The 26,820-nt window shown below is 52.6% G+C and overlaps 1 protein-coding gene across 2 annotated transcripts in view; it reads right to left on the bottom strand.

The window, feature by feature from the left end:
- Window positions 1-11,566: 11,566 nt before the first annotated feature.
- PPM1L (protein phosphatase, Mg2+/Mn2+ dependent 1L) overlaps window positions 11,567-26,820 on the bottom strand; it is a 135,958-nt gene continuing 120,704 nt past the window's right edge. For both annotated transcript variants that reach the window (XM_056807087.1, XM_056807086.1), the window contains exon 3: window positions 11,567-14,984. In XM_056807087.1, the coding sequence (XP_056663065.1) occupies window positions 14,562-14,984 (423 nt within the window). In that variant the 3' untranslated portion in view covers window positions 11,567-14,561. The remainder of the gene's footprint in view (window positions 14,985-26,820) is intronic.

Raw genomic sequence — 26,820 nt, 5'->3', positions numbered from 1 at the left:
AAAAGGAGGATTATATGTGAAATTGGAAATCTCTCTTACACATCACTTGCTTTTATAAAAGTATATAATAAATTCACCATCCGATTCTTAAAGCTGTTTGGCTTTCTCTTTCTTTCTGAACTCCTTTCCCTTCTCTTCCATTCAGTTTTTTCCTTTTCAAAAAATTGAACTTAAACACCAAATAACAAGGACCTTTTCATATACATTCTAAAACTCGAGAGGATTATATACAAAACTGTGAGTCTTTGCTTTTCCTTGAAAGAACATGATAAATCCAACATGTAACTTTAAAAGCTGTCCTGCTTACCTTTGATTCCTTCTGTTGTTTTTTGTATTTGGGTTTTTGGGTGGGGAAAGGGAACCCTATCTTAACTCTCCCTTCCTTCTACCGCTGAAAAAGGAAGAGAAAACCAAACCTTCACAACAAACAGACAGTGAAGAAAAATGACTTTCCACAGTCACGGTGGCCTCCTGCCCCTCCAGGCAGCAGCACCAGGCCTTTGGAATGACCGGTGGGCACTCACTGCATCGATGGCAGTTCTTCGGGCTCCGAGGGGTCTGCCTTACAGTACTGTTGTTGCTGTGTCCATTCTCCTCTCATTCTGCCCACGTTAGGCCTCACCAGCTTGATGCAAGATTCTCAGGCTCTAGCTTTTCAGTATTCCACATGCCCATTCTCCAACCCCAGTACTAAGATTTGAGGCTTGAAAAGCTAGATCCTGAGGAGCCCGATCACCTCGAGGACATCCAGCACCAGGAACTCACATGTGGCCTCCCGGGGTTGGCAGACATCGTGGGTTCTGAGAAGGGCCATCGAGGGGGAAGCCATTCATTTCAGATTCCTCAGCCTGAGGGATGGAGGTGGAGGGTACAGACATAAGCAGTCCTCTACATTAGACATTTGGGAACCAGGCATGAGCCTCAAGCAATACACCCAAGGAAAAGGGCCCTCCAAAACCCTTTGCAATTCAAGATGAGAAAATCCTACGACGACGAGGCTTAGACCTGCGATTTTGTTAGCATCAGGAGCTCCAACGGCTGGTCCCTGAGATCCTAGAGGGTTTGCCAGAGGACCCAGAAGATAAATGTCAGAAACACCGGGCTCACAAAGCTGGAGGTGTTAGAGAGAACGTGAACCCTAGACTTCCTAGTTGGGTGGCAAGACATCTCTTTGTTATGCCTCAGCGGTTCTTATGGAAACAAGAAAGACTAATTCATTGGCTTGGGAAGCAGCTTCTAGGCTGCTGAAAGAGATGAGTATCTGCTCCATTTTTGCAAACTCTAAATTTTGACACCAAGTCCCACTTGCCTTGCCCTCCCTATGGTGCTACTTCCAAGATCAGGACCTAAGAGGGAAATGTGAACAAAAATGCCAATTCTTTGGCACCTGGGAGCCATTCCTGGGAACTTAAATAAAATAATGAACCAGCTCTTTAAATATTTTTAGAGAATTTTTTTCAGCCTGATAGTATGATTATTATATTTTCTTTAAAAAAAATCTAAATGGCTAGGCTCCTTTATTCTTTCTTGGAAGCCCAAAAGGATATTAACCTTATACGGCAGCAAAGGGCTCAGTGACTAGGGTTCTAGGTCTAGTCACAAAGACATGAGTTCAAATTCTACCTCAAACATGAGTTGTGTGACCTCTGTCTGCCTCAATTTACTCATCTGTAAAATGGGAACAATGATAGCATCTACCTTGTAGTTTGGAGGATAAAATACAATATTTGCAAAATGCTTCTGTAAACCTTAAAAGCGCTTTATAAATACTATTATTATTATTGATAATTGTAATCTGTATCTTTTCAAGGTAGAGCTGAAGCCCTTTCTGGGTAATCAGGGGGCTTGGCAGGGGTCACTTTTACTCCTTGATTGATTTATGATTTATCTAGAAGGGGAAAAGTGGGGGACAGAAAAACAGGAAAGAATAGTCATTTCCAAACATCTGGCTTTGTGTTGGCATCTCTGGTCCATGCCAAGTCTATACTGGATTCCTCAGAACGATGCTGCATTCCATTAATCCACCAACCAAACAATCATTCAGTGAACCTTTAATCTGTGCCAGGAGCCATGAAAACAAAAAGGAAGCAATCCCTGCCTCCAAGTAGCTTATACTCCTTCAGCAGGTCACTGATGACACAGCTACGTACAAGGGAAGTTGTGCACAGGGAGAGGCTGCTGTCTGTCTGTCTCCCCTCATTCCCACGGATCATTAATTATATGGACCAGGCGGCTCGGCCCCCCAGACCTACAGTACCTTGGGGCCCTGCCCTTTTTTTAGCAGTGAAAAGGACCTGGACCTTCTGGGCGCCAGCTGACTTCTATTTCCAATGTCTCTCCTCCCTGAAAATAACCCCTGGTCCTTTGAGATGCTGTGTTAGCAACAGTTTGGAGTCCCTCTACAATATCAATGAGCATACCCAGTGAGGGCACCAAGAAGGTAAGGGACTTGCCCATGGTCACATGGGCAGCTGTTCCTAGAGGAAAGACTTGAAACGGTCAGAATTTCCCCCAAACCAGTTCTCTTTGCTAAGCTGCCATCTTGCCCCAAGTAAGAAGCTGAGTTTTAAAATAACAAAGTACCTCCTAGTTAGAGAAATGCAAATCAAAACAACGCTGAGGTACTCCCTCACACCTAGAGAGTGACCAATAGGACAGCAAAGGAAAGTAATAAATGTGGGAGGGGATGTGGCAAAATTGGGACACTCATGCATTGTTGGTGGAGTTGTGAATTGGTCCAACCATTCTGGAAGGTAATTTGAATACCCAAAGGGTATGCCTGCCCTTTGATCCAGCCATACCACTGCTGGGTTTGCAACCCAAAGAGATAATAAGGAAGAATACTTGTATAAAAATACTCATAGCTGTGCTCTTTGTGGTTGCAAAAAACTGGAAAATGAGGGGGTGTCTCTCAACTGGGAAATAGTTGAACACATTGTGGTATATGATGGGGATGGAATGAATACTATTGTGCTGAAAGGAACAATGAACTGGAGGAATCTCATACGAGCTGGAAAGACCTCCATGAACTGATGCAGTGTGAAAGGAGCAGAACCAGAACATTGTGGGATGATCCTACGTAATGGACTTTTCCACTAGCAGCAGTGCAATGACCCAGGACAATCCTGAGGGACTTAGGATAAGGAATGCATCCACATCCAGAGGAAGAATTGTGGGAGCAGAAACACAAAAGGAAAATATTATTTTTCACTTGTTTATGTGATAGATGCTCCTCACTAGGATATTGAAGATAGCAGAGAAAGACTGGAGCGTAACATCAGGAAATAGGTTAGAGGGAAAGCTAGGATTCTCACTCCTTCCCCCACCTCACTTCCTGTCTGTCTCTCAGTTGGTCCTAATGGTTTTTCTCAATGTAGTGAGTTCTTAGAAGTTTCAAAAGATTATTTTCACATTCTGGCTCTTTCTGAAAGGGGTTTATTCTTAAAGAAGAGAAGGTAGGGATGGTGGGAGAAGGGGAAGAGGGAATTTATGGTCTCCGTAATCTACTATGAAATTCAATACAAGGAAGTAAAGTTGATTTGTCTCTGAAGAGATAGTGTTGATAGATTGAAAAGGATCTTCAGAGCTACACTCCAATCTTTTCAATGTTAAGTCACAAGCCAGGAATCCAGAGCAGTTGCCTGCTAGCTCCTTCTCCAAAGTTCAAGAGAGAAGAAGTGACCAGTTTCAGATGCTGGCTTTCTTAACTGTCTCCCTGACCAGATTCTTCTTTAGAATCTTCTTTCCTTCTCTTCCTTGATTGACAATTCCTTCAAGCTTCCATTTCCTTGCCAATCTCACTGATGTTGTAATCTCTTCCTTACATTTATATGGGTATTGGAGGTGAGGCTTTGGTTTTTAAACAAAAACGATTAACATGGAAATAGTTAGGGAGTGATAACACACATGAAACTGCTTGTCAGCTCTGGGAGCGGGGAAGGAAGAGGGGAGGGAAAATGCAGGAATCATATAACTATGGAAAAATACTTAAATAAAAATTTAAAAAAATTAAGTGGGAAAAGTGCACGTCAATGAACTATCTGGGATATTTGGATTTCTCCTTTTCATTCTGGCTGTTTGGTTGCAAAATCATTTCCATTTTATTTTTTATATGAATGTAGGATCCATGAACCACAAACTTTGCTGAGCAGTCTTTCAGATCTCTTGAAAAATAAAATAAAATAAAAGAAAATAAAGCAAAGAACAGAAGGAATTTTATTCTGGATCTGACTCCCCAACAAAGAGAACATGGCTGCTGGTGATGGACATGATGGAGACACTGTAGGAATGGTGTCATTCTCCACTACAATTTGGGATGGGGAGGAGTGGAAGTCCTAGCACCCTGTGACACAGACCCCAGACATGGGAGAGCACAAGCCAGAGGGTCCAGAGGAAAACTGGGTCATGAGGAGCAGCCGGAAACTCTGCAGGAGCCGTCGGCCCAAGCACGAAGAGGCACAATTCCAGTCAGGGAGAAAAATAGGAGCCGTCCTAAGGGATGGATGTGAAAAGCTCGATTTTTAAAAGATGAGTCTAGAAGATGGAAGCAAGGCCAGGTAAGACAGTGTGAACACCACGAGCATCGGCTCTGAGGAAATGAGCCTGGCAAGGAGGCTTTATTTCGAGCTGAATTAGAAAAAAAAAGACGAGGGCCAAGAGAGGAAAGGGCTCTACTGCAGGCGGCTCTAAGGCGGTGAGAACAGGAGGAGGAAGGCTCACGTCGGCTCTCTTTTCTCTGAGAAGGAGAATGACCTTCAGGTGGCAAAAGGCAGAACTCCAATGGCTAGCAGGGAGAGGGCAGTCGGACTATCAGGGCCGCCAGGCATTTGGGTCCGAGTGACCTTGCTAAGGTCAGCCCGGGGGCAGCTGGTCTTGTGTACTTCTTGTCTTTTTAACCCTTTCCTTCCGCCTTAGAATCTCAGAGCCGCAGCACAAAAGCAGCAAGGCTAGATGAGGAGTTAGGCGACTTGCCCAGAGTCCCCCAGCCCGGAGGCGTCTGAGGGCAGATTGGAACCCTGGATCTGGGGTCTCTAGGCCTGGCGGCCCCCGGCTCCTTGTCCCTCAGAGAAGGGCTGGGTGGCAGCAGACTCGATGTCTCCGGATGGCCCTCACAACCCGGCGTTCTGTCATTCCAAGAGCATCCGCCAGTTTGGGGGAGCGCGAAGCCCTCACACCAGGCGCTGGACACAGACACGCCAGGGAGCCGGCCACGAGGCTTCGGCGCTCCCTCCTCTCCCTCGACCAATGTGCTCCTGAGGACAAGTTCCGAGCACTTCCCCAATCCCTGGCACACGGCTTAGGTCTCTGTCCATGGTCGGCCATCGCCTCCGCGGCTTGCTCTGGGGGTACGTGATGGTTCTGGGCTTCTTAGAGCTGATGTGGGACAGGAACAAGCAGTTGTCATTTGCCTTAATGGGGTGATCTGGGTTGCCAAGACCAAGTCTGAGCCCCAAAAAGGGCAAGAGCCCGCCCAGTGCTTGGAGGGGAGCGTCCGGAAACCTCTTCAAGGCCCCCATCTGAGGGAGTGGAATTGATTTTGTAGACGACCTATCGATCGCCGGGTTTTATCTTTCCTGGGGAGCAGCATTCAGAGATGGATGAGACTTCAGGAAGGTCTGTCCCTGTAAGAGGTTCCGTAGCCATAGAACATCCGTCCGGCCACAGCTGAAAACGGCTCCGTGGAACTCTGGATCCGTCGGACGACTTCCAGTAAGCCCCGTCCCTCCTGGCTGCTCCATTTAAAATCACGAGCCCTAAATTCAGGAAACCCGTCTCCGGGGCCTCTTCCAAACTTGCTGTGACGTCATCTGTCATTAAGGCCTGCTCTGTCCCTGCCATTACTCTTACAGCGCCGGGTCTTCCTTACTCCAGGTCCCCCGCAGGATGCCGTAGAGTCACGGCCTAACCAGGCGGGGAAGAGCACCGGATGTCCGGCCTAACCAGGCGGGGAAGAGCACCGGATGTCCGGTCTAACCAGGCGGGGAAGAGCACCGGATGTCCGGTCTAACCAGGCGGGGAAGAGCACCGGATGTCCGGCCTAACCAGGCGGGGAAGAGCACCGGATGTCCGGTCTAACCAGGCGGGGAAGAGCACCGGATGTCCGGTATAACCAGGCGGGGAAGAGCACCAGATGTCCGGCCTACAGTCTTACAGCCCTCGAGTCGGACTGGGAGGCTGCGGCGCCCCGCCACAAGGGAGAGGGCTCTGGCTCCCCCCTGAAAAGCTATCCATGGCCCCCCGGCTCAGGAGAGGCCCCCACCAGGCCCCGGGGTAGTCACGGCGCTTCCTGGAGATCGTCTTCTGTGTTCCTAGAGGCCTGGCAGCCCCTGCAGAACCCCGGCCAGACTCTCCCTGTTAGTCACGTGCTGAGCGTCACCCTGGATCCATCCCCTTTCCTCTGAGCCTGTTTTCCTGCCCCCACCCCCTCCAGTGCTCTGCCTGACCTCCCGCCCCAGGAGTCCTGAGAGGGGCCTCATGAATCATCTGGGCGGAGGTCTTCCATTTTACAGATGGGGAAACCGAGGCAAGACGAGCCCTAGCTGCCCAGCAGCCCCCAGCACCGAAGGGGCAGCCAGGCCTGGATCTCCGCTCATCTTGTGCCCACCCAGCCTCTGGGTAGAATGAGGGAGATGAGCACCGGGGCGCACGGGGGAGGGGCTGACAACCCAGGCAGATGGGGGATTTCGCTGGGGGTGGGGGAAGCAGGGCCCCTCGGCATCCTGCAGTCACCGGGAGGGTTCCACTTTGCTTTGGGAAGGAGGCATTCTTTCCACACACATCTAGAGGGACTGGGAGGAGGCCGCAGGGAGGGGAGGGCCCAGAAGTTCTACCACCAACCTGACCGGACCCAGCCACGCCAAGCTGCTGGACGAGGAGCAGGTACATTCGCAAGAAACCCCCCCCCGGGGTCCCCAAGAGCCAGGCTTGGCTGAGGATCGCCGGAACCCCATCCCCGGTGGAACCCCATCCCAGGAATCCAGGGGCAGCCCCAGGGCTGCCACAAAGAAGGGTGAACACCTGCCGCCGCAATCTCCTTTGACTTTATCAGATATCATGATTGCCACTCCTGCCTTCTTTCTGTCAGTTGAGGCCCAGAAGGTCTTACTCCATCCTTTAATTCTGACCTTGTGGGTGTCTACCTGCCTCATGTGTGTTTCTTGAAGACAATATATGGTAGGGTTTTGGATTCTAATCCATTCTGCTATTCTTCTACATTTTATGGGTGAGTTCATCCCATTCATGTTCAAAGTTATGACTGTCACTGGTGGACTCCCTGGCATTTTAATATCCTTCCCTAATCCTAACCTTTCTTCTTCAGCTCTACCAGTGATTTACTTTAAATCAGTCCCCCTTGTCCCCTCCCTTGATATATTTCCCTTTCTAGCCCCTCCCTTTTTGTTCCCTCCCCCACCCCCCTCTTCTTCCCTCCCTTTTTTATGTTCCCTCCCCCTGGCTACCCCCCCTTGGTTTTCCCTTCTCCCTTCCCTTGTTGGGTAAGAGAGAATTCACGATCCCAATGGATCTGGATGTTCTTCCCTCTCAGAGTTGATTTCCCTGAGAGTAAGGTTTGAGTAAAAACTCTCTTCCTCTCCTTCTTATAGGAGTTTTCTTTCCCTTCCCTTCCCGTGTGAATCTTTGTGTGAGAAAGATTATTCTATTTGGTTTTTCTTATCCCCCTATTTACACATTACATTTTCCCCACATATTAATATACATAGACTGATATGAATATAGTCCTTATAGAAGAGAGTTTGAGTAAAAGAAAAAGATAACATTTTTCTCCTTTTCCCTTTCCTTCATATTTACCTTTTCAGGTATTCCATGCTCTTTGTTTTTCGATATTGAACTTTCCACAGAGCTCTGGTCTTTTCTTTGCAAAAACTTGGAAATCTTCTATTTTGTTGAATGCCCATACTTTCCCCTGGAAATATATAGTCAGTTTTGCTGGATAGCTGATTCTTGGTTGAAGGCCCAGCTCTCTTGCCTTTCTGAAAATCATGTTCCATGCCTTAAGGTCATTCAGAGTGGAACTTGCAAGGTCTTGTGTGACTCTGATTGGCATTCCTTTATATCTAAATTGTCTCTTTCTGGCTTCTTGTAAGGTTTTTTCTTTTGCTTGAAAGCTTTGGAATTTGCCAATTACATTCCTGGGAGTTGTCTTTTGGGGATTTAGTGTAGAGGGTGTTCTGTGAACTCTGTCAGTGGCTGTATTGCCCCCTTGTTCTAGGATCTCTGGGCAATTTTCTTTGATTATATTTTGTATTACGATGTCGAGTTTGCTGTTTATTTCTGGCTTTTCTGGTAGTCCAATTATTCTTAAATTATCTCTTCTCCCTCTATTTTCCAAGTCTATGACCTTGTCAGTGAGATATTTTATGTTCTCTTCTAATTTCTTGGTCTTTTGGCTTTGCTTTATTAATTCTTGCTCTTTTATATGCTCGTTGTCTTCCAGTTGCCTAATTCTGACCTTTAAAGCCTGGTTTTCCTTTTCAGTTTGGTCAAACTGGTTTTGTAGTTGTGTGAATTTCTTTTGCATTATTTCCCACTTTTCCTCCCAGAAGGCTTCCATCTTTTTGATTATTTCAGATTCAAATTCTTCATGGGTCTGTGGAGAGTTTCCATTTCCTTTGGAAGGTTTCAGAGCATTTGCTTGTGTTTCCTCTTCTATCTCCTCTGTATTTTGTATTTTTGCTCCATAAAATGTGTCCAAAGTTACCCCCTTCTTCTTGTTTTTCTTGGCGTTTTGAGGCTTTTCTGTGCTGTTTGCCATCTCTATCTGAGTGGGGAGGGCTAGCTTTTCTTATCTGTTTGGTGTTCAGAGGCTTTAGCCCTAGGCAAATTGTCTGTTCTATGTAGTTGAATTGCTGGTGTTTCGGTGTTACTGCCCTCCTCAGTTCCCTCCTGATGCTTCTCAGTTGCCTTACTTCCACTTTCTGAGCCTGGCTTGGCACTCTCCGCAAGGTATCTCAGTGCCTTTGCGGGCCAGAAGCTGGCCAGAAGAGCCTGCACTGAGGGGGGAGGGGCCGTGGCTTCCCAGAGCTGCAAGGGCTCCTGATAGGATTAACTTCAGCTGGGTTGGACTGAGTATGCCCTGAAGCAGGGACCTTCCCTGAGACTTGGATGAAAGGATCCAGCCAGGGGGCTACAGGTTCTTCCCCCCCACCCCCCGTCTCTCTCTGTTTCCCAGCTGTCTGTGTTGGGTGCCCCCGCGACTGAGTCAGGTTGTTTTCAGGATGCGGCCTTCAGAATAGCCGGCCCTGAGGTCCTTTTGCAGGCTCTGAGGTTCCCACTGCTGCCTCGGACTCAGCGCTCTGGGTTGGGGGGGATGGGTCCTGGGACCTTCCTTCTGCCTACCCCTTAGGTCCAAGTGATCTTGGGTTCTGGTTTTTGGGGGGCCGTACCTTTTGATTCAGGTCCAGGAGGAGGGTTCCCGGGGTCTATGCTGTTGTTTGTTTTGAATTTCGGTGCCCTAGGAGCATACAGTTTGAGATCGGTAAGGAAGGGTATCTGGAGATCTGAACTTTAGCTTTCTCTAAGCCGCCATCTTGACCGGAAGTCTCCGCGATCTCCTTTGAAGCAGATCTGTTTGGCTCAGTGGCTGTTTCAGAAAGCGGGTAGAAAAGGACAGCAAAGGCCCCCCATGGGGTGGAGAACATCACCTCCCATCCGCAGGTTCGAAGGCCTCCTGTGTGCTCTGGCTCTGAGCACTGCCAGCTGGATTTCCTGCCTCCAGCTGGGGGCGTCAGAATGATTCCCTTTTAGACCCCGCCCTTCCAGCCAGGGATCAGCACTGAGTGTCAGCTCCAAGGTCCGAGGACGGCCTGGGCTAGGCCATGGGGGTAGGGGGACTTGGCCAGGGTCACATAGCTGGGGAGTGTCTGAGGCCACACTGGAACCCAGGGCATCCCACTCTCAAGCCACAGAGCTCCTGCTCTGCAACCAGCACAACAGTGGGGCCTGCTGTTGGGGAAGTGGATGTGAGCCAGAGGGGGTCAGGAGCCCCGGAGCCCCCAGAGAGTCGCCTCTAAATGGAGACGAGGCTCCGCAGGAGGACGTGGTGAAGGTGCTCAAAGCCCAGCTCTTTAGAAATACAACCAGAGCCAGGAAAGGCGGCTCTGTCAGGCACCAAATGTGCAGGGCACCTCCCCGTGCGCTCCCTGATTCTCTGGGGGCCCAGAGACGGCAGGGCCGATCCCACAGCAGACCAGAATTCACAGCGAGAAGAGCAGGTTCCTGGCCAGTCCCCCCCCCCCAAGGGCTTCTCTGAGTTCCCCCCCCACCCAAGGGCTTCTCCGAGGCTCCTGGCCCGTCTCCCCTCCCCCCTTCACTGTCCACCACGCTCTCCAGGAGTGACCTCATGGCATCCCTGGTCCCGAGGCCTCGCCTTTCCCACCCCCAGCCCCCTCGTCCTTATAATCTTGATCCCAAAATGCCTGGTCCGTCGCTGGCCATACAAACCAGTCCGGTGGCAAAGAGAACACAATTAATTGGATTAAACTGAATTAAAGGAAAATGGAGACAAGAGTCAAACCCTCAAATGACCAGAGTTTGGGGTAACAAATATCCGAGTCTTGACACACGTTTCTTTCTTCCCCCACTTTGAGTCTCCCTGTTAGATTCCCTAGAGCCTGCCCCAAAGACAACTGGGATGGGGCAAAGCTCGAGGACCTGCCTTTGGGCACCTATGGGTGGCCTCGATCCCCTCCACCCAATTTGTCTGAGTGAAGGCCCTCCTGCAAGGAGCCATTTGTTGCCTTTTTTATGTTGCCAAAAAAACTGAAGAGGACCCTAAATAATTCACAAGACCTTTCCCAGGCTCAGTTTGACGGTAAATCGGCTTCTTTGAAGCCACGAGCTAAGAGGGCTCTAATAGTGCAATTAAGGTGCCTTTTTGGAACCATCAAAAAAGCTCAATCGCAGAGAAGCCTCTTGTTACCACTTTCAGAATTTGCTGAGGGAAATTCCTTTTTCCTTAAAAATTTTTTCTTTTAATGCAGAATGTACAACGCGGCCTTCTTGGGATCTTAGCTGTATACAGCTGTGTCCCAGAGGCCTCCAACACTGAGAGTTAGCCAGGAGAATGATAAGGCCGATTTAGAACCTGAAAAAAGATGCCTGCCTGCCTTGCTTCTTTCCCTCCTTCCTCTTTCCCTCCTTTTTCCCCTCCTTCCCTCCCTTCTTTCTTCCCTCCCTCCCTTCTTCCTTCTCTCCTTCCCTCCCTTCCTCTTTCCTTCCTTCCTTCCCTCCTCCCTTTTCTTCCCTCCCTCCTTTCCTTCCTTCCTTCTTTCTTCCCACCCTTCTTTCTTCCCTTCCTCCCTTCTTTCTTCCCTCCCTTCTTTCTTCCCTCCCTCCTTTCCTTCCTTCCCTCCCTTCTTTCTTCCCTTCCTCCTTCCTCCCTTCTTCCTTCTCTCCTTCCCTCCCTTCCTCTTTCCTTCCTTCCTTCCCTCCTCCCTTTTCTTCCCTCCCTCCTTTCCTTCCTTCCTCCCTTCTTTCTTCCCTCCCTTCTTTCTTCCCTCCCTCCTTTCCTTCCTTCCCTCCCTTCTTTCTTCCCTCCCTCCCTCCTCCCTTCTTCCTTCTCTCCTTCCCTCCCTTCCTTCCATTCCACAGTCACAGGCCCCTCAGGGGATTCCAGGGCTTGGGTCCAGATTTTATATAAAGTATGAATAAAATTAGAGAAATGGTTAAAAAACCACCTTGTATTGTGTTGTCTGTTTCCACGTTGGATTTAAGTCCCTGCGGGGCAGGCCCGAGCCGAGTACACAGCAGGAGCTCAATAAGTGTTGCTGGCACTCAACGATGACGGGCTCCTCGTGACCGCCACTCCCCAAGAGCCGTCTGAGGGTCGTTTCTTGAAGGAGGTCCTTCGGCCAGACCCCCCTCTGGCTCAGGGGCTGACCTGGGCCCGTCGGCCTGCCTCCAAACCCATTTCCCTGGTGGCATTTCAGTCAAACTGGATCCCTGGTGAATGGGCTCGAGGCCGGCACTGATGCTGAGAAGGGTTCGAGCGTGCCTGCGGCCCGGGTCTCGCGGGGCCTTTTCTCCGTCTCTCTCTGGAGGGAGACACCCTCCCAGCTCGCCCACACAGCCCTCGGCCCCTGGGACCGCCCAGGCGCCCCCCCAGGTCCCTTCCAGGCTGCTCCGGGCAGGCACTGAGCACGCGTCCTCCGTGGCCCGAGGGGAGCCCCTTTCTGGCCCCACCACGATCCTGTCCTGAGCTCCGGGACACCCTCGAACCCTGCAGGGAGGACAGGCTGCCGTGGCCGGCCAGGCGTCAGGACGAGCACTTCCGAGCCTCGGCGGTCCTCGGGGGGCTCCGGACGCCTCAGACACCCCCAGAAGGGACACGCCTGGAAGGAGGGCTGCGGTCAGCGGCGACCCGGCTGAAGGTCTGGCCGGCCAGGCAGGGGTCCAGGCCCGTCCCCTTCTGGGCAGCCTGCAGGCTCCCCGAGGACGGCGACAGGCCCGGCTGCACCCCCATCCGCAGCGGCACCAGGTCTGGCCCACAGGAGCCTCCTACGGTTGTCTGGCAGAGCGACCTGCGTGGATCCAGTATGGCGGAAGGGAGAGAACGCTGGCCTGGGCCGGCATCCCGGGGTGGGCCAAGCCCTGCCTCTGGCACCACAGCGACGAGGGTGACGAGGGCGATCACAGCCACAAGCACCAACGGGCAGCATCTCTGCGGCTCGGGACCGTCTGCAGAGCGCTTTGGACAGACGCTCATCTGATCCCCTCAAGAGCGCCAGGACTTAGGGGTGACTATAATGCCCATTTCGCAGATGAGGAAACCGAGGCAGAGAGAGCGGAAGTGACTTGCTCAGAGTCACCTAGAATTCAACCGGAGCTCTTCCTCATTAAAAAGTCTCGTGCCCTGTCCACAGCGCCACTTCACAGGCCTCTGCCTTTCTGGATCTTAGTTTTCCTCATTTATGAATTAGAGAACTGGACTAGAAGATCACCAACATCCCTGTCCCTTTTCAGGCAGGTAACGAGCTAGGTGCTGGGTGCTAGTCTTTGAGTCAGCAAGTTCTGGGTTCAAATCCTGCCTCAGAAACTCGTGAACAAATCCCTTCATCTCTCTAAGCCTCACAGGTTGTGAAGATCAAATGTTGTGATATTTATAGATAGCTTTAGAAACCTTGTAATGTTATGTAAATGTTAGTTATTATTATTCTAGCTTTACCAATTTAAGACGGTATAGACTTACGTATATACGCTGACAAAAGAGAAGGTAGGAAAAAGATAGAAAGGATGGGGAGAGACAGACGGACAGACAGACAGAGCGCCAAGCATTTGCCATCAAGCTTCCTGTGCCAGGACTTGAAACAGTTCCTCAGAAATTGTCCCTCACTGGTGGGCTTCTGGCGGCTGGCTTCGGGGAGCCCCGGCGGGCGATGCGCATTAAGGCTCCGGGAGGATGTGGCCCGGACGGGCAGCGGTGCTGCACTAGCCTTTCTCTGAACTTCACAGGGCCGTTCCAAGAGCAGGAGAGGGGGAAAGAGGAAGCAGGCGCCAGGAAGCATTTAGCGGTGTCCCCGCCGCTTGGGGGCCCCTCTCCCCCGCTGAGCCCGGGTGTGTGCCATTGGGGACACGACTCCTTACCAGGCGACACATCTCTAACGTGTTTCTTCTTCTTGAAACGATTTTCTTCCAAGAGGACGGAGGAGTGATTCTTGCCAAGAGGAGATAACAGACTGCTGAAGGCTCTTGGGGGAGCTTCCCCCAAAGCACCCCCACTTGGCCGGTTGTTGTGAGGATTAAAGGCGACAACAGGAGGGAAGCGCTTTGCAAACCGATGCTAGCAAGTCTAATTCTTAGCCGTGGAGGAGCCAGGTTTCTAGTCAAGCGGAGGGAGATGGGCAGTGATGGGAAGGGAGAAGAAAACATTCCAGGCAACATGCTATCGATCAATCAACACTTATTAAGCTCCTACTGGATGTTGGGCACTGAGCTAAATGCTTGGAATACAAAGAGGCAAAAGACAGTCCCAGCTCTCAAGGAGGTCACAATCTACTAGGGAAGAGGGGAGGAGACACAATCCTCTTCCTCCCTCCCTCGCTCTCTGTCTGTCTGTCTGTCTGTCTGTCTGTCCGTCCCTCTCGCACATAGATACAACAAACATTAAACTGCATTAAGTATCAGGTGACTTCAGCTCCACAAAAACCCTGTTGGAGAAGCCGGGCAGGACTGTGGATTTAGAAACCGAGAAGCACGGGGGCCAGAAGTCGAAGGTGGGGGCAGCACAGCCGCCCCTAGAACTCGGAGTCCCCACCTTCTTTGCACCACAGCCTCCATGCCTCGCGCGAAACCCCTTCCCGCTTTCTACGGACTTCTCCCCGCGGAGGAAAGCCTGGCGCCCACAGAACCCTCCACGAAGAAAGCCGGCAAGTAACGCTGAAGCGCTTGCTGGGTCTCAGGCAGCCACACGGGCCCCTCATGAGACACCTCATCCCTCAGCAGGACACAAGCACCCACAGGCCTTCCATTTGATTTCTGTCTCACTGTGCCGGCACGTGGCCAGGGCTTTGTTTTCCAGGAAGGAGGGCAAACTGGAGACGTGACGTTTAAGAAGAGAGCAAGAAGAGCAGCAGGCGAAAGACCAGGCCGCGCCAGTGGCAAAAATAGCCCCCCCCCCCACCTTTAAGTGCCTGATATTTCATCACCCTCTTTGGAAATGAGCGACGAGCCTTGCGCTCCACCTCGAGTATGAAAAGTTCCTCATCAATCCTTTCCTCTGAGCCCTGCCTTTGCCCCTCATTTTCCTTCTCAACATGCACAGACGATCTTCCAGGAAGGAAGCCTCCAGACATACCTGCTTCGTCATAGGAGACGGTCAGCTTCTCCAGCATCTCTCGGTCAATGGACAGGATCTGCTGCTCCAGGATGGCCTGGTAGGAGAGCACGCTGTTCTCCTTGTCTTTTTCATAGTCCTGGAGATGCTGCTTCAAGGCCTCGGGCAGGCGGGATTTCACATATTCGGCGGCTGACTGCACAAAACAAGGTAACAGAGTACAAAATGGTTAGTCGCTGGTACGCTCAAGCCGAACCATTCGCTAGCGGCGACTTATCTGTTGTACTTCTAACCCCAAATGCTGCTTAGAGGGTTCTGCTCACTCAAAACCGGGAACCCACAAACCAGAAGGGCAATGCCCAGAGCAAAAGGTAAGTAAAAATTACTCGGGCCCTGACAGGGCGAGAGAGGACCAAAAAGAGCAGATGATGGTGACCATCTTCAGGCCAGCCGGGGAAGCCGTTGTCTTTAGTTGTTAAGCTCTGACCCCCGTCCCTAGCTCAGGGGCACAAAAGACTCCTTTTGTAAATGGACAGAAATGGGGACATCCCCCCTCCCCAAAGGAGAGATGGAGGAAGGCCTAGAACACCCCAAACTGGGACCTTACAGAGAATTGGGACAGGAATGAAGAAATGCCACGGACTGGTCTGGGTTGGGTGTCCCTGTGCCACACCAATGATGTGTCTGGCCTCTCTTCCTCTTGGGTTCCTCATTCTCCCCCTCACCCTAATTAAGAGTGTTCCCCAAGGCTCAGTCCTGAGATCCTGCCCATCTCCCTTTGCTTTCTTTGGGAGAATCGATCTCCTTATAAATCGCATTTGTCACCATTCTACACATGATGATCCTGAACTCGTACCCAAGCTCCAATCCCAGAGAGCTAAATGCTGAAGAGGCATTTTCACTCACACAGCCTTTTATGGCCCAAATTGGCTACATGTAAAGCCAAATTCGTCTCCACTTCCCTTACCACTCTGAAACCCAGCGTGCTAAAGATATGAAGACCAAAGGCAGACGGCCCCTGCCTGGAAGGCACGCGTGTTCATTGGATTCTCCTCCAGCGAGCGAGCGAGGCACAGGAAGAGTGCACAGTGCCTTGTGTCCCACAGATGTTTAATCAAGGATGGCTGAACGGAATTATTTTCCCCACCAGGTATCAGCGGCAAATGCCACGTAGTCTTAAGAATGGGCTTCTCTTCCTGATCTCCATTTCTGTCCATGGTCAAAGTAATCTGCCCCAAGCACTTGGCCCCAGATTTCGGAGTCTTTTGTGTCTTCCGTGTCAGTCAGTCCCAAATCTCTTCAATAAGTCTAGAAGTCTCTACAGCTGCCACTCCAAGTACCCAACACCCGGATGACTCAATGGCTTCCTAACTAGCCTCCCAGCCCCCAGATCCAGCTCTTCTCTCCTCCAACTGGCCTTGGGCCTTACTGCCAAATGAGCCCCCTACTCAGTCGTGGCTCCGGAGGGCTGAAGGGATCAGAGCTCCCCAAAGCTCCCCAAAGCCAGAGCCTGGCTCCTCGTGCCCTTCTTTGCCATTCAGCTCCTTGAGGACAAGGACTGTTGCTTTTATTGTGCTCTCAGCACCTGACACACGGTTTTGCACACAGGAGGCACTTAGGAATGGTGGAAGGGAAGGGAAGTGGGTTTGCCCACTTGGGGACCACAGTGGTGCCCATGACGAAGGCACTCCTGCAGCTTTTCTGCCTGAGATTGCTGCCTTCTGACAGCGGGCCGCTGTGCATGGGACGCCACGTACTTTATCCCATGCCCTCTGTGCAGCATCCCTGGGAGCTCTGAGATAGCGGTTTTCCTCACTCGTACCCAGTTATTGGGATGGGGTGGTGGGTGGAGATGGGAACGAGAGAGGACCTGAGCTGTTCCAGCCCACTCTCATAAACACAGGTGCTTGTGGTCTCTGCTCTTTTCTTTGGCATCTTCCTAGGTACCTCTTTGCAACTCAGAATGGAAAAAAATAAGGCCAGTGGAACCCCCAGGGCCCCCCAAGAAAAGCCTGCCAACAAAACAAAGGGCAATGTTTTAGCCCGGGAAGTAGCCAGATGCTTGCACCTAACAACTCCTTCCTGGGTTTATATTTAGATTCTGTAAGTCAACTGCTGATTAAATTACAACCTGCAAATATCACTGAAACTGTGTTCAATTTGCATGCAAGCCAGTCAGTACAGAACGAATGAAATTATTCCATAAAATGTAAATGAGCTCACCACATAAGCACAACACATTTAATTCCAGCATTTAATAATGATTTCCTTCTGACACCGGGAGCCTGAGAGGCCCATTGGAGAAGGACTATTTTTAACTCACAATATCCTCCTTCGGCTGTCGAATGCAACATCCATTTTTAGTTTTCCTTGGAAATAACGTGGATGTCCAGGAAATCGTTCCCAACACATTTTCAAAGCGTCAACGGACCGGAGAGCGGGGAATCCACGCCACGCCGTGTGTCCTTCTCACGGCGTTGCTTTGTAATTTGTGTCCTCAGAATCATGCTGGGAAGCTGGACAAAGCGGGGAGCCACCCTTCCCCTTACTCTGCGCCCATTCTGCCCTTTCTGGGGAGCGAGATCCTCGTCACGAGGGGCTTCTGTGGGGGGAGGCCCCTGGCCGGCTCTTTGCTTTTTCCAGGCCGTGTCAAGAAGCCGCGGCTACGACGCCAGCGGATGCTCGGAAAGTATTCGGGGGATCGTTTAACTCACGTTCTGGAGAAGCCGACACAGATTCTCGGCCAGATTGTTAGCAGCCTCCGGAATAACAACACAAAAGAGCCCTCGGTGGGATCCCAAAAATGGAACGGAGTCCTGAAGCTGCCTTCCCAAGGCGGCCTCGGGCTGTGTCTCGGAAGAGGGGCAACCATGGGTCTGTCCTTGGGCGTCTCCGTATCCCTGGCCCAGGAGGTCTGCTGCTACACCGGAGACATCCGGAGAAACTGAGGAAGCCATCCAGCCTGAAAGCAGATGCTCCGGGGCGCCCTTAGGGGAGACTAGGGATAAGCAGTCCCAGAATGGGGAGGAAGGAGCCAGAAGCCTGGGAACAGGACCCAGTGCAGGCGCTCAATGAGCTGAAGGGAACTGGATTCAGAGGCGCAGAGGGTAGCCGGGTGACCCTGGGCAAGTCATTTCACCCTGCTGGCCTCGGTTTCCTCATCTGTAAAATGAGCTGGAAAAGGAACTAGAAAATCACTCTAGAATCTCTGCCAAGAAAACCCCAATTGGAGCCACGGCGTTCAGACAGTCCTGAAAACGACTGAACAACCACCACGTCCATCTGTATGCCGTAGACACCGTCCTCGTTCTTTTAAGCCCTGACCTTGGGCCTCCGAAGCAATCCAAGCGCGCGTTCCAAGGCCCCCGAGCCATGGCCAATGAGCGAACCTTGCCCTCCTCCCCCGGGCCAGCAGCCAGAGCAGCCTGGCGGGGGGCAAGGGCGCTCTGGGCCGGCCAAAGGGGTCCCGGGATCACCCGAGGCTCTGCGCCACGAATGAGCGACGAGCTAGCGCTGCGGCTGCGGAGCCGAGACCTGCGCAGAGCGGGGCCCCCTCAGGCCCCGCCAGGAGCGGACCACAACCTCCCAGAGCTCCCGTGTCCGGGCCACAAGCCGGCCTCCTCTCCAGGGGCCTCCTCAGGGAAGGCACGAGGCCAGCAGCGCGGACACCGCGGAGGCCCAGGGGATTCACGGCAGAATCTGCCTCCCCACCCCACCCTACCTCCCCATCACAAAAGGGCCAAGCCTAGAGGTGACGTCCTGCAAACTGTTTCCACATTAGCTGTGTCGGGAATGGATCCTCCAGGTGGAAGATTTGTCAGGAAGAGAAAGTGACTTTCCGGGTCGAGGAAAAATGAGAAATGAGGCTGGTCTCAGGGGTGTGGGCAGGGAAGCCCCTAGACCGAGCTCATGTCTGACATGTTGAGGAGCGAAAGAGGACGACGCGGTGCTGATCTTTGGAATCTCGGGATCATGGGAGCAGCAGGGTTTGGGGGGAGGCAGGAAGAGCCTCCCAGAAGCTGGGGGTCAAAGCTTGTTCTAGACAAGGACGAGACCTCAGAAATACAAAGGGGCAAATTACAAGGACACGGCATGAAGTATCCACAGCAGGTCTGGGGGACAGAATAGATACAGAAAGGGAAGAGAAAAAAGTGAGATGGTAAGAAAGAGGTGAGAGAGAGAGAGAGAGAGAGAGAGAGAGAGAGAGAGAGAGAGAGAGAGAGAGAGAGAGAGAGAGAGAGAGGAGAGAGAGAGAGACAGACAGACAGAGAGAGACAGAGAGACAGAGAGACAGAGAGACAGAGAGAGAGAGAGAGAGAGACAGAGAGAGGGAGAGAGGGAGACAGAGAGACAGAGAGAGAGAGAGAGAGAGAGAGAGAGAGAGAGAGAGAGAGAGAGAGAGAGAGAGAGAGAGACGGAGAGAGAGAGACAGACAGACAGAGAGAGAGAGAGGGAGGGAGAGAGACAGAGAGACAGAGAGAGAGAGACAGAGACGGAGAGAGAGAGACAGAGAGAGACAGAGAGAGAGAGAGAGAGAGAGAGAGACAGAGACAGAGAGAGAGATGGAGAGAGAGACAGAGAGAGAGGGGGGAGAGGGAGAGAGAGAGAGGGAGGGAGACAGAGAGAGAGAGGGAGAGACAGACAGATAGACAGAGAGACAGAGAGAGACAGACAGAGACAAAGAGAGAGACAGAGAGACAGAGACAGAGAGAGAGGGAGAGAGACAGACAGACAGACAGACAGAAACAGAGACAGACAGACAGAGAGAAAGAGAGAGAGGGAGAGACAGACAGACAGAGACAGAGAGACAGAGAGACAGTGAGAGGCAGAGACAGAGAGAGGGAGAGAGAGACAGACAGACAGAGAGGGAGAGAGAGACAGACAGACAGACAGAGACAGAGAGAGAGGGAGAGACAGACAGACAGACAGACAGAGGAGATGGGGAGAGAAAAGAGAAGTGGAAGGAGGGCAAGATAGAGAGAAGAGGTGGAGAGAAACATTCATCAGGGTTACTAGTCAGATTGATTTGGTTTTAATGGGGGGGTGGGGGGGCTGAGGACGGGCATATTTTAAGAGTAAAATAAGCCTACTTCTCAATATGCCTAAAGAAAAGCAATTAGTTCCTCTGAGTTTCAGAATCTCCAAAAGCTCCACGAACTCTTACCTTCCAAACAGGGCTAAGGATCCCTGTCCTCCTATGCAGGCTGGAGTGAGATGAGTCCCGGTTGCTGTTCCGAAGTAGTGCCAGTTTCAAAGCTCTTTTGGAAACAAATTCTATTGCTGAAATGCAGCGGTTCTAGAGCAAGTCCATGCCTTCCAGGTGGTTCTGAAAGAGGCGCCCTCCCTCTCAACCTTAACTGGTCAGTCAGTAAGCATGCCTGAAGTACCGACAACAAGAATTGTGCTTGCCAGGCCCTGGGGACACCTGCATTTCTGGGCAAACCATCAGGCCATTGGGAGCCTCGGTTTTAGCAGGTCTGTTTCAAGGATCCAGGAAGACAATGGATGGAGCGTGTTTCGAGCCAGCTAAGCCCCAAGCATTTCTGAAGTCCTTGCTGCATGTCAAGCTCAACCGCTAGACAGACGGATGGAGTGAGGCAACGGACCGCTGAATCCCCTCTTCCGGTATGGCTGGTGTCTTCCCTGCAGTTTCTTGCCTCACCAAGTTGCCAAGAGCACCAAGAGGGGAATGGCTGCCTGTACCAATATGGCGGCACGTGAATGCCTTTCTGGCTCCAAGGCCCCGATCGTGCCGTGATCGTGCCGCTTACTCTAACTCTCCAGCGCCACCTCCTTCGTGGGCCCTTTCTTCACCTCCTCAAATCCCCGTGTGTGTCCCCATCTGCCAGGGCTGTGCTCCCCTCCTAGGGCAGGACAGAGCTCTCCTTTGGCCTCTGCCCCCCGTGCCCGGCCTGGGAAGCTCTCACTCCTGTCGGGTCTCTTCCCTGGGTCTTCCACAAAAGCAGCGCCTGCCTTGTTGAGTCTTCGGCCTTCCTTTGGCTTTCGTTCAGCATATTTCATCTAGTTTTATTGCAGACGGACCTCTGAGCCCGGAGGAACCCTCATGCTCCGCGGAGCTCAGTGGGACAAAGGCTCCCTTGGAGGAGGCCACAGCGGAAGTTCCGGTGCCGTTTTATTTACACAAACATCCCCGTGTGGCCACGCTGGGCAGGCCCCGCATCCTCTTAGAACCTGCCGGGCAGAGTCTGGGAGGTGGATGGGAACAAGGAGGGGCCCAGCCCCACCCCGGGGTCAGGGGCAGACAGAGGACGGCTGCTCCCCCCACAGCGGGCTCCCCGAGAGCCCCTCCTCCCCTGGAAGGATCCACGCGTGGGCGGGCACGGAGGAGGGCGTCCGGAAGGGCGGAATTCCACAGAGATCCTGTCGGGCGGAGGCTGGCCTTGCTGGCAGCACGGCGGAGGTCACCGGGACCAGCAGGCCCAACCCCTGACGTGGCAGGGTTTCGGCATCCTGCTGGCGCCTTGGCAGCGGCGAGAGGCACAGCCTCCCCCTCGAATTGGCGCGTGCTGCCGTGGCGTTCCTCTTCCTTACGCTGACGTGCCATTAAGTCCTGACTGCGGCTCTCTGGCTGCGGGCTCTTCCGCCCGCCCGCTCGGAAGGAGCGCGGGGTATACAGCTACACAGCGTCTAGGACTCCAAGGTCTTTCCCCGGGAGAGCCGCTGGGCTCCCACGTTTGGAGCCTCACTGGGGGAGCCCGCACAAAGGCGGGAAGCGTCCTGGCCAGCGAGCCGCCCCGGACGAGCCAAGGAGCCTATGCGGGAGGGCCCTCTGGGCCGGAAGGCACCTTACAGCGCCCAGCTGGGCTCCGAGGAGAACGGCCTCATCACCGAGTACCTCTGGCCAGGCGGCCAGCATCGTCTCAGCGTGGACCAACGTATCCACGGCAACACTCTTTTCAGAGACAAGAAACGGAAAAAGCTGGGATTGATGCACAAAGTGTGACGGTATAGTACACCATAAAAAGGGACCAGGATGGGGAATCCTGACAACCAGGAGAGGATGGAATAAAATAATACAGCCAGGCCTACAGAAGGGAGGTCCTGGGTTCAAATCTGACCTCGGACACTTCCTAGCGGTGTGACCCTGGGCAAGTCACTTCACTCCCATTACCTAGCCCTTACTACCCTCCTGATTTAGAACCAATACAGAGTACGGATTTGAGACCGAAGGTAACCTAAGTCTGTATACACACAATGGCTATCATCATGAAGAATGAAGAGTATGAAACAAAATGAGACCTTCCTCTCCCCTTTTGGCAGGGAGGTGTGGAGGGCTATAGGGCAGTGGACGGACAGACAGATGGATGGACTCTCTCTCTCCCCTTCTCCCTCTCTCTCCTTCTCCCTCCCTCCTTCCATGACTGCAAGCTTCTTGAGAGAAGGGAACTCTGTCTTAGACATTTGTTTAGCCCTCACATCTACTGAAAAGTCAAGCACATCACAGACATTTGCCATGGAATATCACTGGTCTAGGAGTCCAAAGACACAGGTTCAAATCCTGATGCTTTCCCTAACTAGATAGATGAGCTTGGACAAGTGGCCTTTCTGCTTGGCCCGTCAGTCCTCTCCGCTGTTAAATGAGCGTGGATTAGAGCAGAGGGAGACTCTGGGGTCCTCTGGATAGGACTTAGCTCTACTAAGTGGAACTTTGCGTTTCCTTCCATGAGGCACGGAGGGGAACAGCACCTGGGACTCCATCTCCAACAGAAATCATAGAGATTTTCCTATCACATTTCAGTTGTTGCAGATGCTTCTAAATATCACTTCCACTCATCACTGCTTCCAAATGACTGTAATTAGACCTGCCACGAGCTTGATGACGGTATCACATATTTGGCTTTTCAATATTTTAATAATCCTTCCAATGTAATTGCCTCTCTGTCATCCTCCCTATTTGATTTTATGAATTCCAAACCGTGCTTTTGAGAAGGAGCCCACAGGTTCCAGAAGATCCTCGAGGGGGTCCATGACACAGAGAAGGTTAAAAGCCTCTAGATTAAATGATCCCCGAAGTCCCTTCCAGCTCTAATGGTCCAAGTATCCACAAATGTTTGGGGAGTGACTAAATGCTGAGGTTTATCCTCACTCTATAGAGAATAAGGGGGGCCCTGGCTAAGAACCAGGAAGGCCTGGGTCTAGTTGTGCCTCTGGCACACACTTGGGGTGGAACAAGATACTGGGAGTCATTAACGTCTCCACACCCCGGGAGCCCCTCTTGGACAGGGGCAGAGAAGGCACCAGCTTTCCTGGGTAGAGGAAGTTCTCTCACTTGGGAGGTTCCTGCATCAATAAAATGAGAAGGAAAGGGAGGAGGGGGGAGCAAGAGGGGCCAGAAGACCAAGGACGCCTCGCCATCAATTGATCCATCCAGAGGAGAGGAGAGGAACTTGCCAAAATGATCCTGGGCTGCTGGACCACGGCTCTTTGACAACATTTGCTTGAAATGACAGCCCAAGCACAGATCTGTCAGTACTTACTCATTCCAGTTATGAACACCTCTTCTAGGAAGGCCTCATAGGTACTAAGTGCTTACAAAAGAGGACACACTTCATTGCACACTGAGGCAGGCTATTCTCTTCTGGCCCAGCAAGAATGCAAACTGTCAGAGGACAAGGACTTCCTTTCTATTCCATCCAAGTCCATCTGGCGGTGGGACAGGGTGACAGCCCAAGAGCAGTCAGGGGCGGGGTCAGAGAAAACCCACAGGCTCATTGATCCCCATCACTTTCTCTCTGTAATCAGTCAGTTAGCTCTCTGACCCTCAGCCCTTCCTGCCCAGGCCAGTGGAGAGGAGAGTGCAGTGATGCCTGCAGCAGCTCTGCGGCTGGGATGCCCTCAGATGCTCATGTCGGTGAGGAATCAGGGGGCCTGCACTCTCGCCTTCTGGTGCTGCTCCTTCAGGTACCCTCAGGGAAGTCCAAAGAACTCCAAGGCCCCCTGAGCTCTCACTCCAGCGGGCCATTGGACTGATTTTTATTGTTCAGTTTTTGAGTGGTAGCCTGGGTTCAAATCTTGCTGCAGAGCTTACTCCTTGTGTGACCCTGTTTCTGGTTCCCAGGCCTCTGGGGAGTCTCTCGGCTCTCCAGCAGGGATCCCCCTTGGCTCTAGGATGGAATTAGGGGCACAATGGTTGGGAAGCTGTCCAAGGATCTGTACCAAGCCCACTTCTCCAGTCAATTTCAGGAAAAACACAGCTTCACCATCCTCCCTCATTTAATGTGCATTTCACTAGTCAGTCACACAACTGTGCATTTCACTCGTCAGTCACACAACTGTGCATTTCACTGGTCAGTCACACAACTGCAAATTTCACTCATCAGTCACACAACTGTGCATTTCACTGGTCAGTCACACAACTGCAAATTTCACTCATCAGTCACACAACTGTGCATTTCACTGGTCAGTCACACAACTGCAAATTTCACTCGTCAGTCTGTGCATTTCACTTCCAGTCACACAATGGTGCATTTCACTGGTCAGTCACACAACTGTGCATTTCACTGGTCAGTCACACAACTGTGCATTTCACTTGTCAGTCACACAAATGTGCATTTCACTGCCAGTCACACAACGGTGCATTTCACTGCCAGTCACACAACGGTGCATTTCACTCGCCAGTCTGTGCATTTCACTTCCAGTCACACAACGGTGCATTTCACTCCTCAGTCCCACAACTGCAAATTTCACTCATCAGTCTGTGCATTTCACTGGCCAGTCCCACAACTGTGCCAGCCTCAATCCATCTCACTAAGGCAATCCCTCTCTATGACCACTAGAGGGTAGGAAGCAATGCAGCTCTGGGATTTGGTATCTGAAAATAAGTGTGCCCTCATTTCTAGAAGAAGGAGACCTTCAAAAATCAAGAACATGTGTACATGGAGAGAGGCCGGTTTGGGGAGGTGGAGTAAAACCAAGTCACCATCTCTAGGCAGAAGGATGAACACTACAAAGTAGAAAGACTGGCCGTGTCTCACAAAATAGTGCAATTAGAAGCTTGTATAGAGCAGTGAGAGCCGGGCCTGGAGATGGGAGGTCCTGGGTTCAAATGTAGCCCCAGACACTTCACTTCCTAGCAGTGTGGCCTGGGCAAGTCACTTAACCCCCATTGCCTAGCCCTTACCCCTCTTCTGCCTGGGAACTCATGCCAGTGCTGATTCTAGGGCGGAAGGAAGGCTTGAACAAAAAGGGAGTCTTGGTATGGCAGGAGTCCAGAAGCTAAGGACTCCATCACGGTCTAGACAGGAAGCCGAGTCATTATTGTTCACCACAATTCGGGCCCCAATGGAAATACAAAGCATCCGTGCGCTGAGGCTCGGTGTTCCCCTGACTTTGGAAACAGTTCCCCAAGCGAGCCGCTTCCTGCTCGGCTGGTCTCTCTCTTCCTTTCCCCAACCTGCCGCTAGCATGGCCGCTTCCTCTGTCTTTCCGCTTTCTGGAAAGCGCCCTCGCTTAGGCTAGAGGCGGCTGCTGGAGGTCTCTGTGTCCGCCCCGTCCAATCCTTCATGACCCCGCTTGGAGTTTGCTCGGCAGATCCTGGAGGGCTTTCCACGTCGTCTCCCGCTCACTTTGCGGAAGAGGAAACGGAGGCCGACAGGCTCAAGGGACTGGCGGGGATCACACAGCGAGGAAGTGTCTGCGGCAGATCTGGACGCAGACTGTCCCCTGGGCCGGTGAGGGGCGTACCTGCGCCCCTCTGACACCCATCCCGGAGGCGACGGGGGAGGAGCCTCCCCTTCTCGGGTTAGTGCGGAGATCCGTGTTCTTTGGCCCTTTCCGGAAATCCTTTCAAAAGGGGCGAACAAGGATGACGGCGGGAAGAAGACTCAAATGAGCGTCCGCAAAGCGCAGCAACTTCCAGCAGGTGGACAGCAGAGGCGGAGCGTCTCCTGAAGGGGGAGGGGCTGTCATCCCTCTTAATCTCTGCTCGGGCTCTCTGGGCGCTCACTCGCCGCCTGCCGCCACGGCATGACAGGACAGAGCAGGAGAGCTTCGTGCCCAATCAGAGCCCCCGAGCTCACCGATTCCCCAATAGGCTCGCTCGGGAGGCCTCACCGGCCCTGGTTTCTGCTCCGCACGGGTGAGGGCGGCCCGCAGTCGAGCTGACCCAGCGTTTGCTTCTCTAAAAAGCTTCCTCTAAAAGCTCGTTCTTGACGATCACTTATTCACTTTATAATCATTCATCTGAAAGGCAGGAAAGAAGCGCCGAAGGGGGTACCCCAGGCAGAGGTTGTCATGGGAACGGAGCGGAGGGAGCGGCCCCACGCTTGGAGGCGGCTTATGCGGGGGCCACCCGGACCCTCCTGTCCCAAACGAATTCTGCCTCCGCCCGGCTGTGTGGCCCCAGCCGCGTCCCTTAACTGCTCGTGCCTCAGTTTCCTCGTCTGTAAGACAAGCCCGAGAAGGCAAAGGCCCACCACACCGGCGCCAGCCTGGTCCTCTCCTCCGCCCCGTCCATGCCTGTCCAGAGCCTGGCGAACGTTTAACTAGCGTCTCCCCACAGAAGTCGAAAGCTCGCCCGCCATCCTCCCAGCACTCAGCCAAGCCCCGCAAGCCTCAGCCCTGGGAGGCCCCTCCGGGCGCCTCCCGCCATCTTCTCTTCCTCACAGCCTCAGAGGCGGCACCGGGCCGGGGTACGAGGCGGGAGAGCAGAGGGGAGGCTCTCCAGGGAAAGAGGAGCACAGCGCGGACAAAGGAATCCCCAGGACTGACGGAGGAGAGAGGACGACCCGCTGAGCTTCTGCTCGGCAATGCCGCACCTGCCCTGGGCAGGACTCGAACCGGGCTCTCCGCAGTCTGGGGGAGGGGAGCAAGGACGAAGAGCGGACGCAGACGGATCCGGGGCAGAGGCGAAGGCTGAGGAAACGCTGCCAGTGCGAGCAGAAAAGGCTGCTGGCACCGACCACCGGGCACCGCTACAGGGCCCTCCCGAGGCTCCTTGTGAGCTGAGAGGCACGCCCAGACCCCGTGTGAGCCCAGCATGGGTGGCCACGCAGCCACGGAGAGGCAGGCCG

This window comes from Monodelphis domestica, chromosome 8, assembly GCF_027887165.1.
Source record: "Monodelphis domestica isolate mMonDom1 chromosome 8, mMonDom1.pri, whole genome shotgun sequence".
Lineage (NCBI taxonomy): Eukaryota > Metazoa > Chordata > Mammalia > Didelphimorphia > Didelphidae > Monodelphis > Monodelphis domestica.
This window is presented reverse-complemented; position numbering and strand designations above follow the sequence as displayed.